The sequence below is a fragment of the Carex rostrata genome, chromosome 10, assembly GCF_964058835.1.
Source record: "Carex rostrata chromosome 10, lpCarRost1.2, whole genome shotgun sequence".
NCBI classification, from domain to species: Eukaryota; Viridiplantae; Streptophyta; class Magnoliopsida; order Poales; family Cyperaceae; genus Carex; species Carex rostrata.
In genome coordinates, this window is record NC_135927.1 from 9450495 (window position 1) to 9464355 (window position 13861).

The 13861-nt window shown below is 32.6% G+C and overlaps 1 protein-coding gene across 2 annotated transcripts; it reads left to right on the plus strand.

The window, feature by feature from the left end:
- Window positions 1-5132: 5132 nt before the first annotated feature.
- Window positions 5133-13128, plus strand: LOC144560650 (uncharacterized). Of its 2 annotated transcripts, XM_078309885.1 has the most exons (6): window positions 5133-5151; window positions 9114-9229; window positions 9775-10917; window positions 11008-11154; window positions 11455-11703; window positions 12169-13128. In XM_078309885.1, exons 3-6 carry the CDS (start codon window positions 9805-9807, stop codon window positions 12868-12870), a joined length of 2211 nt encoding a protein of 736 aa, XP_078166011.1. In that variant the 5' UTR covers window positions 5133-5151; window positions 9114-9229; window positions 9775-9804; the 3' UTR covers window positions 12871-13128. The 2 variants fall into 2 exon arrangements, with proteins under 2 accessions (XP_078166011.1, XP_078166012.1); XM_078309886.1 differs by lacking the exon at window positions 5133-5151 and having other exon boundaries at window positions 8985-9229; window positions 11011-11154.
- The last annotated feature ends 733 nt before the right edge of the window (window positions 13129-13861 follow it).

The following is a 13861-nucleotide window of genomic DNA, read 5'->3' on the forward strand; positions in this document are numbered from 1 at the left end:
TACAAGTAAGACTAATTTTAAATGGATTTGAGTATGAAAATGATCTCACCTGATCTATACCGTAACCATTGACACCTCTAGCTCTGCCCGAGCCAGCTTGCATGACAACCTGTCCTTCCTGCCCTTTTTTTCCATAATATCTCTAGATCGATCTGCTGTCTGTGCCATATTATCTGACATGGACTGCCACAACAACAAAGTAGACACTTTTCGTGAGAGAAAAAACGCATTTATGACAGAACTCTGTCGCGAAAAGTATCGTCGCGAATAAAAAAAATACGTTTATAACAGTACTCCGTCATAAAAAATCATTTTTTATCCTCACAAAAAGTGTTGTCTAGATCATGCAAAACCCTCCCCTTATTAATCAGTGGAGAGGAGCGAACAGGGAATTTAATGCCTTTATTATTGCAGGCTTGGACAGTTAGATCTGTACGACTGACTGTACATTAGTACATCCCATATTATTGCAGCCTGATGGTGGACTTCAAGTCAAGATCGACAGCTGTTCTATAAGTTTACAAATCAATTATATGCTGTATGTGCTGCTCCTTATTGTCTGATGCTTGACTTCAAGTCAATACAGCGCCGTTCTATATGCTGCTCCTTATTTCTTTAATTTAGAGTAGTCAAGACTTTTATCAGAAATATAACGGGTTGTGAACTACCGTAAATTAATTAATTCAAATTATAGATTCTTCAGGTAGTTATTTTATTTTTCAAAGATAAACAACAGTTCGTTTATACATAAATTTATATCTGATCTTCAAAATTCAAAAATAAACAATGGTCTAGTTTGTTACCGATAAAAATGATAACTAAAGACGAATAACATTTTTTAGTATCTAAATGAATGATACTTTTTATTGAGGAGCCAAAACTATTTTGCTTAGTTTTGTTATTATACTAGATATCACGTGTTGAGGAAGTGACAAGATAAGATATGCGTTCTCAAGACAATAAATGACAAAAAATGATGAGAAGAGTCAAGTGACAAAATACGAAGTGTCATGATTAAGCTTCATGTCAATTAACATACACTTATTCAACTCATATATAGAAGGTCATGCATCTTTCAAATAAGATATTTTGCATACCACGTCTTGCTAAAACTCGTATATAATAACACTAAATAGAGTAGAAATAAGGTGTTCTTAAGCTCATCAAGTTCTTTTTGTGAGTTTAACTCAAAAATTTATCAGATTGATTTCAAACGATGCACTTAAACCGTTAAAACCGATCTACTTCATGAATGATGTGTTTACATGTCAATTTTTTTTAAAAATTTAACTAATTTAGCATCAAGTCAACATGTAAAAAAAATGGTTTATAAGTTAATTTTAATGAGTTTATTTTTCATCATTTTTTTACCCCTTGACTTTATACTAATCTCAAAAACAATGCCAGTCTGCTATAGGATAGGGTAGATGCACTATCCTAAAATTTTTTTTTAATTCATACATAGTTGGATTATTGTGAAATCTGAATTTCTAACAACAGTTCAATTTCATCTCTATTTTTTGCAACTCAATCTGAATACATCACGTACCGTGTTGTAACCAAGTCATATTTCTACATGTTGCATTCAAATTCAAAAAGACATCACGTCACGTGAATGGTCAAGTCACGTGAGTCGCGCCGTAACGGATCACGTTTGGTCACATTATCTATTTTTCATAATTTAAGTTAGTTTATTTAAGATGTTCTATTCGATCAAAATCTAACTGTTCTAATTACACGTAACTTGCATGACCACCAGCCGTATCATGAAGTGATCAAATCTTTGACATGACGTGCTAAGCTGTGTCATTTTTTTGAAAAATAGTCACATCACATGACCAACGAACGTGTCGTGCCATGACGTGATATTTTTACATCCTTAAACCCAACCCATGAGTCTCTCATCATTTTTTCAAAATCCTAATCGCTCTAACTATACACGTGAACTGTCTAACACAGCGAATTCAGGTCTCACGAAAAAAAACCAAAACTTTAAAAAGAAAAAAAGGCGAATGCTGACTGGGCAATTGACAAAGCAATTCAAGCCAAGAATTAAAGATGATTTGTGAAGAAAGGGTGATCAACAACGCATGAGTTCGATCGGGCGAAGACAGACAAAATGGACCGGATATATTTTGCTCACCCTGATTCAAATTCTAATTATGCCACTGACTAAACTAGTTTAAATGCATCACTTCTGAAATAGATTGGTTTCAACTATTTGAATGTGTTATTTGAAACCAAACCGATAATTTTTTTAGTTAAGCTCACAAAAAAGCTCGGTGAGCTTAAGAACACCCTAGTTCTACTCACACTAAATATATACATAATAGAACTAGGGTGTTCCGATGTTCACTAAGTCTTTTTATGAACTCAATTCTAAAATCTATCGGATTGGCTTGAAACGACGAATTCAAACCGTTGAAATCTTTCTATCTTATAAGTGATGCGCCTACATGGAAAAGATTTTAAATTCTAAATTAACTTATTTTGTATAGGGTCAAGTGGTCAAAAGACGCCAAAAAAAAATAAAGTTTAATTTAGTGACTAAAAGTAATGTTTTCATGTCAAAAATCGCGAATTAGAAATTCATATAAAAAAATTCTTAACCTCCAACATTTACTCAAAAATACTAATTACTTCCAGTGAGGGCGGCGCATTTTTCTTCATTTTACCCAAGATTATATTAAAGATGTATTATTCAAAATCAATGCTAAACATACAACATCAGAGGCCCTGCTAATTAACTCGGCTGAGCTAAAATTGAAATTGACATTTTCTATCTTTTTTTTCTGTTTGCTTTCATAATGGAAAAATCTGCCTAGTTAAGCTGAATTGAGATTCTTTCATCAAATCAAATCAAATCAAAATTTTCTGAGCTCTGAGCCTCGTCCTCCAGTTCAAAACTCTTTTGACAGGATGAATGTCGAAATGCCAGTACAGCTTCTTCAATGGCGTGGCCCAGATCTGGCCCAACTTGACATACTTGGGTTGGGCCCAATGCTATTGTATTGTCAGCTTGGCACGTCATGTTGGGTTTGGTAGTTTACAAGCCGTATGAGCCTGAAAACGCTTATTTTATTTACTTTAGCTTTTCGTAGCTTTGGTTTAGATTGTTTTGAATGAGATTAAGCTAATTGTGGGTACGTACAAATGTCTCGTGTCTTTTGTGTCTCACATTATTTATTTTTATTTTCAAAATTTATACACTCAATTTAAATCGCTCAATATGATTATCATATTAAAATATACATGGAGATCAAATTTTATATTTTCAGAAATTATTTATTATTTGTATTATTTGTGCTTGGAGATCAAATATAATGGCAACCCACTTAATTTCTCCACTACAAATTTCATTCAAAGCCAGACACAACCCCCCACTCCAGCATTAACTTTCTCACCTCCTCCACCAAATACATGGAAGCGGTGACAAATGTAAGAAAATTGTGTCAATGGGATGCTGTCAGACGTAGACTTGGTAAAGTCAACCCATGCTGAATAGGTAGACATTTATAATACTAAGATTTTTCCTCTTTGATTAGTTCAGATTTTCTTCTGCAGTCATCCAATGGACAGCACAAAATTTAAATGAGATGAATGGAACAAAATGAACTATTGAGAGCTAACTAGCCGAAATTTTTATTAATTCAAAAAAAATATAAAATTTAACACTCTACTTCCAAATTCGAGAAAATTTGAAATCTGTCCCATCTGGAAATTAACACAGATCCAGAGAATAATTTTCTGGAACTCTAAATTCGAAAAATAATTCTCCGGAAAGAAAACCATTAAATCTGGAAAATTATTTTTCGGAAAGAGATATGGGATTCGGAAAATAATTTTCCGATTTGAGCAGATTCGAAAATAAATTGAAAATGGATGTAGATTTTGAAATTTTGAAACTTTTTTGGATATTAATAAAAATTTCGGCTAATTTTGCTCATATCTGAATTCCACAAACGCACTTATCAGGTTGATCTAGTAAATTTGGCATATTTTATATATGATTATTATAAATAATTAATTAAGAAAAAGTTTTTTAATATAACTCAAACGAATTAAACCTACGAATCGATCGAACGTAACTAGCTTGACATCACTTGAATTATAGCTTGACATCACTTGAATTAAACATACTTTTTACATATATATTTTGCTGTCCAGACTCTTAACACACGACCGTTGAAGATTGAAGGCCCAATTTGAATAAGTTGCAACTAGAAGTGCCTTTCTAAAAGAACCAATCTCATTTGTTCTAGTGCTAAAGGACAATATATATATATATATATTATTTTTTGCTTCAAAGGAACAATATTTTCCGTATAAGAAAAACTTGGGTTCAAAATTCGGTTGAAAAGTTCTTTATGAATATTAAATTAAAGTTAGAATGCTAGATTTTTAACTTTCCATCTAAAAAAATTGCTTCAATCTATTTAAAGAAGTGGTTAAATAATGATTTTTAAATAATTTTGTCAAATTAAGTATTTCTATTAATTTTTTATTTACATAAATATAGTTGATTATAGATCATTATTTTACGAAATTGTTGTAAAATGAAACGTAACTGTAAAATTAATTTGCAATTGTTTAAAAAAATAAAGCGTAATTTTGTAATTACCTTGCAAATTAAGTATACTTTTACATAACTTTTACTTAGAAGTATACAGTATTAAAGGTATAGTCCCCATTGTATAGGAATTCGTATCCTCTGCATTAACTCGAAAGGGAATCTTTTGAGTTAATGAATCTCAACCGTCTGATTTATTTTAAGATTCGTACGGATTAGATTCGTACTAATATTAAAGGGTCTCTAAGTTATAAACACAAACTGAATTAGCTCCGGTTAAAATCAGACGATTAAGATTTATTAACTCAAAAAATTCTCTTTTGAATTAACGCAGAGGATATGCATTCATTTGAAAGTAGTGACCGAAGACCGTAGTGCTATTATGGGTCAGAATATGAAGAGAAGACAAAATTGTCCACACTGAGTCAATGCACAAGTCAATGCGTCAAGGTCCCATTACCGAGAAATAACAGAGAAAGAGAGAGATCTAGCGATCGAACAATTCTGCTATGAGTCAAGTGTTTTTGGATTAATTTAATCTACTTGTAGTTGGCACTTGGCAGCCACTACCAATTATCTCCGTAGATCGCGAGAGTGTACAACTGAGTGAACTAAGGATGTGTTTGGATGGCAAAAATAGCACTGATACAAAAATAATATTATTTTTTTGAACTATTTGTTATTTGAATGAAATAAGAATAATACTAATTCACTATTATTTATTTAGATTAATTCACTATTCTACTAACTTAACTAAAAATTGAATTAGTTACTATTTTTAAATTTGAAATTAGCTCTATTTTTACTCTATTTCTTATTTCATCCAAATGTATCCTTAAAAAAAAAAAAACAAAGTGAGAGAAGAAAACCCTCAAAGAAGCGATGAGAAAATTTAAGCAGCATGCATCAATCTTTTCATGTAAGTATTTGCCTTCTGCATCAATATTAATATATATTAACTTGATCAGTTTAATATCGATCACTTAACAATTCAACTAATTTGAAGTCGACCTTCAAAAAAAACTAATTTGAAGTCTAGAAAACAACATACAGGTTTTGCAAGTTGGTTTTTATTTTGTCTGGTACAAATAAAAGCTTATATATATATTTATAGAGTTAGGCTGGGGTGCTATGGATAACATAGTGGCCTCTATGCTACGGCTCAATATTCGAGTTTTCAAAATCCAAACGGTCGATCCGAACCGTTCATCTTATTCTCCATATTAATATCTGCTTGGAGACCAAATTTTACATTTTTCTAAATTTTTTTACTATTTATTAAGTATTTTACAAAATTGTTGATCCAACGGTGGCTGCACAAAACAGTAAAACCGTTGGATTAGCGATTTTCAAAGTGGCTTAATAAATAGTAAAAAAATTCAGAAAATTATAAAATTTGGTCTCCAAGTAGATATTAATATGAAGAATAAGATGAACGGTTCGGATCGACCGTTTGGATTTTGAAAACTCGAATATTGAGCCGTAGCATAGAGGCCACTATGTTATCCATAGCACCCCAGCCTAACTCTATATATATATATATATATATATATATAAGATAAACAGAGTAGTTTGATGGCCGGTAATGAAACTATTGAGCAAATTTTAAATCCAAATAAAATTATCCATTCCAGTATTCATTATTTTAATGTTTTATTTATGTCAAATCAATATTGTAGGAGATTCGCGTACTATCTCAAATAAAATTCAATGAATTAATAATATACACACAGATATGCACCCAGTGGTTGTTGTACTCCAACTTAACGACATAATTAATTATGCTACTATCGGGAAGGGTAAAATATGGCTATTGTCAAGGGTACACTGACAAATATTGCTATTTTCAAAAAAAAAAAAAAAATACTTTTATTCTCGCAGATAGTGACAAATTCTTGTAGAATATATGTTGTTGCGATCAAAATTACTATGTATGAACAGATTCCGTTCATTCGTCAGTAAAATTTTCTCACAATTTTTTTTTTCGTTCATAGTCAATTTAAATTTAGAGTTAAAATTAAAATAAATATTTTGAATTATGATAGGTAATTAGAATTATATGTTAGATAATCAGAAATTACAAGTCAAAGTATTAGAAAGTATAAGTTAAAGAATTCTTTTTTATCAAGCAGCAATTTAAACCGATTCGGTATTTTTTTTTTACTCCCGACGAAAATGCTGAATCTGTCAAAGCGATGTGCTGAATATTGTATACAATAATGTAAGAAAATTACGGCAATTAGGTGCTATCAGACGCAGACTCGGCCAAGTCAAAGTCATGCTGAATAGGAAGATATTTACAATACAAAGACTTTTCATCTTTGATTAAATCAGATTTTCTTCTGTATTTCACAAACGCTCTCATAAGGTTTCATTTAAGTAAACTTGGTCTATTTTATATATGATGATTATTATAAATAATTAAGTAACAGAAGAAAAAAAAAACTAATTTAATATCACTCAAAAGAAACCTACGAATCAATCGAACTAGCTTGATATCAGTTTAATTAAAAATACTTTTTAGATATATATTTTTCACTTTTTTTATTCTGCAGACAAATTTCGGCAAAATCTTCCATTAATTAAACCAATATGCATGCTTACTTATTTTGTGACTATACTGTCTATGATTAGAGGTTAAAAATATTCATAATATATATTTTCCATTCTGAAAATACCACTAATATCACTAATACTAAATCTTTAGATTGTCAGATTCACATGCAAGGGCGGAGAGAGGCTACTCGGGGGGGTGGGGGGGGGGGGGGGGGGGGGGGGGGGGGGGGGGGAGGGTGTGGGAATAAAAAATTTAGACATATATAATTTTATAATTATTTTGAATATTAAATATATTTTTATATTTTTTTTTTCTGAGAAAAAAATAGATAAAAACATATTTTTTTTAAAATTCAGAAGTTGATAAACTTTATAATTTTTGAAACTTATATAAGTTATATTTCCATAACAAAAAATTGGAAAAAATCTAAAAGATAAGTATATTTTTTTATTTATTTTCTATTTTGGTAAGAGATGGACACGTGGATAATCCATATCCTCTAAGGTAATATAATATTAATATTTAGATCCAGACCACATCAATCCGATCTGAAATAATGCATCAAATCTTTTTAATATTTGACTGAATTCTGATCATACCGTCAAAATCTAAACAAAAATATGTGATTGAAATGCAAGAGAGGAGAGAATAAGAGAGAAAACAGTACTCTGTTATTCTCCGAGAATAAGAATAACAATAGATTTTTCATTTCTACTTTGACTCCCCCACTCTTCATTTGTTTCTCCATCCATTCGCCAATAAAGTTTTCTCACAATTTTTTTTCCGTTCCAATTTGAACTAGCAATTAAAAATATTTTCACAATTTTTCCCGTACATAGCCAATATGAATAAGTAGTGATTAAAAGTCATCGACCCATGAAGGACCAAATTGAATAAATTGCAATTAAAAGTTATACGCTTTAAAATAGCCAACTTTTTTCTTTTTTTTTAAAGATCAGTGGCTTTACGAAAAAAAAATTACAATAAGTCTAAATAACTCTAATCTCACTTACATACACTCATAATTATTCAATTATATTTCTCTACTGTTCTCTACGATCGGATTCTGTTTTTTGACCGCCACCGCGCTCCAACGGCCGGATCTACTCACCCGCACTCCGATCGAAATGACGTAGAGACTCAACGCTCAGAACTCTGACTCCTCTCTTCTCTCTTATTCTCCTCTCCTCTCAAGGTAGAGACGAGAGAGAGAGGATGTACTTTGTTAGAAGATAAGTCTAGAAAATGTGACAGAAGAGTAGATTGAAAGTAGAGATGTAATGGAAAAGGAAAGGAGGAGAGGTAGCTGCCTAGGGTTTGATATCGGCTTGGCAGCTCTTTTTTGGCCTAAAATAGCCAACTTTAATTCGTTTTAGTGTCAAAGGACAATACTCTTTATCTAAAGAGCCTTTTGTGTTCAAAATTGAATTGAGAAGTTTTTTATGAACAATAATAAAAGTTAGAAGACTAGACTTCAATTTTTTTTTGTCCAGAAAAACGGCTTTAAATTTATTTAAGAAGTGGTTAAATAATTATTTTATAATTATTATGTTAAATTAAGTACTTCTTATAATTTTAGATTTACATACATATAGTTAATTAAAGAGGATTATTTTACAAAAATTGTTGTAAAATGAAGCGTATAACACTATAATTAATTTTTAAAAATAGAAGCGTAATTTTGTAATTACCTTGCAAGTTAAGTATATTTATAGTTTTATACATAACTTTTATTTAGAAGTACGGTTTTATAGGTACAGTACCCAATATGTAGACGTGGCCCCACGACTGCGGCAAAGGCTTATTTTAAAGTTGTGGCCATAATGCTATTATTTTGTTCACACCGAGTCAATGCGTCAAGGTCCCATTACAGAGAAAGAGAGAGAGAGAGATCTAGAGATTGAACAATTCTGTTATGAGTCAAGTGTTTTTTGATTAATTTAAACTACTTGTAGTTGGCAGCCATTACCAATTATCTCTAGTGAGTGAGATCGAGAGAGAGGGTGAACAACTGAGTGAATTAAAAGAAGGGAAACAAAGTGAGAGAAGAAAACCCAAAAAGGAGCGGTGAGAAAATTAAAGCCAGGCATCAATTTTTTCCTGTAAGTATCTACCTTCTGCATCAATATCAAATTAGTTTAAAATGGATCACTTAACAATTCAATTAATTTGAAGTTTAGAAAACAAGATACAGGTTTGGCAGGTTGTTTTGCATTTTTTTTCTGATATAAATGATAGCTTCTATAAACAGAGCATTTTGATGGCCGGTAATGAAACTACTGAGCAAATTTTAACTACAAATTAAATTATCCATTCCAGTGTTCACTCTTTTATTGTTTTATTTATATCAAATCAATATTGTAGAGATCCATGCACTATCTCAAATAAAATTCAGTGAATTAATTAAATATATATGTACATATGCACCCAGTGGTTGTTGTACACCAGCTTGATGACATAATATATATACTGTTGCGAGCAAATTACTATGTATGAGCAGTCAACCATAGAAATGTAGCAAAGCACCTTTCCCCGTTAGTAAACTTAATATTTGGTGTCTGTATTCAATTAATCTTGCAATGTGAATTAAATGTTATTTTGTGATGTAATAGTAAGGTTGATTTCTTCTTCTTTTTTTACATGTCAGAAATAAAAATTAACGTTTAAGTCATCAGATATGAGTATGCTGGGGATTGATTTGGGCAATTGGAGTTGCCATGTGATATATGAGAATGCCATTGTTCCTCGAGATATTGATTTTCCCTGGGCGAGTACTGAATTCAAAACCCAGATCTCTCAAATAAAGTGTCTTTTGGGTAGGAAATTCTCTGATCCAGAGCTGCAATTGGAGCTTGATTACATTCCTTTTAGAGTAATTGAAGGTCCCGAAGGATATCCCTTAGTCCACGGTAGATGCAACGGAGAAGACAGAGCATTCACCCCTGTTGAGATCCTTGCTATGTTGATTTCCACTCCAGAATTTCAAACACATTCTTGTTCTTCTCCTTGTATTGGGATTCCAATCTACTTCACAGATCAACAAAAGACAGACGTGCTTCAAGCTGCAAAAATGGCTGGTTTGTCCAATTCATTCTACCTCCTTGATGAAGCAACAGCATTGGTAGTGGCACACGAAACGTTATTGGGACCTCCACGTATTGTGGCTTTTGTTGATATTGGACATGCCAACATGCAAATTTGCTTTGCTGAGTTCAAATGGGACACCTACAAAACTAGGGGTATTGGTTACTTTGAAAAGAAAAGGTCCGTAAATATTTTGTACAAGGGTTATGCGAGGTCGTTAGGAGGAAGGGAATTCGATAAAGTGTTGTTTAAGCATTTTGCATCCAAGATTAGAAAGGAATATAATATTGATGTGTTTGAAAGCAGCAGTGCTTGTGTTCGCCTCAATGAGGCCTGTGAGAGCTTGAAGAATGATCTAAGCATTAACAATACGGCATCCTTTTGCATTAAGAACTTTTCAGGTTCGATAGATGTTAAGGTGTCAATCACGAGGAAAGAGTTTGAAAGCTTGAGTATTTCAATATTGAAAAAAATTGAGGTGGCGTTAAAGAAGGCGTTGAGTGAATCCAGGCTGAATGTGGAGAATATTGATTTAACAGAGACTGTTGGAAATGGATGCTACATTGCAGCAATTTTTGAAATATTGACTAAAATTTTTGGTAAATATCCAAGAAATATAATGTATGATGAGCACGTAGCATTGGGTTGCGCTATGCATGCAAGAATACAACATATAACGGGGACAGAAATAATGATAAACGACCTGGTAACTAGTCTGTGTTTATACATGCTTAGTTCTCTTAATTAATCATAATGTTATACCTTCGTTGTACCTATAATGTTGTTTTTGTGTTAGAAGACTACAGGTCCGGAAACTTCACAATTAGTTTCAAGTGAATTAAATTCTGAAGAGAAAAAGGCGGAAGATTCAGAGTTCCATTGGAGAAGAGCAATGGGTGAAGATGGACATTTGTTGACATTTCTAAATGAATTTCTTGAGAAGGTTTAGTTACATACACCACCCCCTTTCCTTCTCATTTTTTTCTCTTCACATATTTACGCTCAACAGATTTGGTTATGAGGTTTCTCTTCTATTAAAAACAAAAAAAGAAGTTAAGTACGTTTGCTTTTTGCTAAGATTGGAAGACGGAAGTTAACATTGCCAAACATGTCATATATTATTCTACAAAATGAATTTCTTACATTGCATTCTTACTTTCGTTTGTTTTAGTTAGTTAGTATTAGACATCATCTACTGAACTATATTTTTCTAGTTAACACCTATGTGATCTGTCAATTGCAGAACATGCACCGTATAAGAATATCGGAGAAAACAAAGGATGAGTCATACTGGCTTTCCAAGGCAAACTACTATGCTAAATACAGCTACTCAGAGCTTCAAGATGCAACCAACAATTTCCATGAGTCATTTAAACTTGGAGAAGGCGGGTTTGGCATTGTGTATAAGGGCAACCTCCACAAATATAGAACTGTTGCAATTAAGATTCTGAAAGAAGGAAGCAGACAAGGAGTAAGAGAATTTGATCAGGAGGTATCTACCTTAGTCAGTATATATATTTATACATGCTTATTTAAATAAAACTAAACTACAACTTTGACTAGAGTAAATGACACGGTTAGAGATAATTATAACTAGAGAGAATCAAGTACCAACTTCGACTCAGTAAATAATTTTAAACGTGGTACAAATTAACACTAATGGAAAGGCTAGCACTACAAAATTCTTAGCCAATTAAAAATCTTTATGTCTTGATTGTTTATTTGTTTTCATCTGGGTGAAAACTCTGTACTTTTACCCTAAGATCAATTAACCCTTAGAAATTGACCAGAAAAATAATCTGATTTGTCTTATAATATGTATGTACTGTATATGTTTTGGTCGAAGAAGTTAGTATTCTGTATAGGTAATATGTATAGTTTGTTAGCATTTATAACACATCTTAGGTTTAGGGCGACTATTTTTTAAATTAACCTGAAATTAATTTAAACAACCCAGGTTGAAACTCTACACAAAGTGCGGCATTCAAACCTTGTGAAACTCATAGGGGCATGTGCAGAGAGCCGTGCACTTATTTATGAGTACCTACCAAATGGTAGCCTAGAAGACCGTCTACAATGCAAAAACAACACTTTGCCTCTCTCATGGCAAGCACGAGTTCGTATTGCATTTGAGATCTGCGCTGCACTAATCTTCTTACACTCTGTCGAACCTCATGGTATTGTGCATGGTGATCTAAAACCCGAAAACATTCTTTTTGATGGGAGTGACACAAGTAAAATCAGCGACTTTGGCCTTTGTCGTGAACTCAACTTCACAGCCAGCGAAAGTATACCATACTACTGGACAGATTGTCCAAAGGGAACACTTGCCTACATGGACCCGGAGTACTTCTCAACAGGGAAGATAACTCCTCAATATGATGTTTATTCTTTTGGAATTATATTGTTGCGACTTGCTACATGCAAAAGCCCGATGGGTATAAGGCAATTGGTGGAGGTGGCACAAAAGAAGGGTACATTGAAGGCGTTAATTGATGCTTCGGCAGGTCACTGGCCTTTTAAGGAGGCTAAGAAGATGATCTCATTGGGCCTTAGATGCAGCGATCTAATTAGAAAGAATAGGCCAGATCTGTCGAGCAAAGTGTGGAAGGAATTGAAGTCCATGGCAGACGTTGCTTCTGCATCAATGTTATTGTAGAAAGCTCCTTTATCTTCTTTGTTGGTACATTTATAAATAAATGGCTTAGTTGTTTGTTGTAATTGGCTACATTATTTCATCAAAGTAGTTATGATTGTGCAATCATCCATCCTCATGAATGTTTTTATTTTGATTGAGGATTTCCTAAAAAATATTAGTGTAGGATCCATTCATGGACTGGTGTTCTTGGTACAATAAAAAGCTTTTAAACATGCTTGATGATATTAATATTAGAGTAGAGTTTGTTTTTTACTCGAACTATTTTCTTTTTGTTCAAATCATTTCCTGATTTTTTTTCTTATTTCAAATGACCCTCTTAAATATTCACTTTGTTTCAGTACAGGACGTATCGTCTTAATTCTGCTGTTACTCATCTCAACTCAGAAAGCGGGGATGAATTGGAAATTTTGGGTCTCCTTTTGGACCCAATTGAATATTTTTGCTGTTACAGTACAGAACCTGATGAATATTTTTACTTTAATTGAGGATTTTCTAAGGGCTTGTTCGGCAGACCCCATGGGAAAGGGAATGGGTATGGGCTGTGCAAAAATTGAACTGATTTTTACTGTTCATGTGGGAAAAAAAAAAATTCAGTCCAACTGAATTTTTGTTTTCCCATGTGAACAGTAGAGAAAGTTGGCCGAACAGGCTCTAAATATATAGCATAGAACCCGTCAATGAATGGGTGTTGGTACAATAATAAGCTTAAACATTTTTTATGATAGTAATATCAGAGAAGAGTTTCTTTTTTGACTCGAACTATTTTCTTTCTGTTCAAATCATTTCATGAAGTTTTTCTTATTTCAAATGACCCTTTGAAATATTCACTTTGGTTCATTACAGCACTTATCGTCCTTAATTCTGTTGTAACTGTAAGTTCTTAAAGCGTGACTCGTCCCTACTCAGAAAACGAGGGTCAATTGGAAAATTTGGGTTTCCTTGTATTTTAATAATGAGGAAGATATTCCTTCAATACTATTGTTATAGTAAT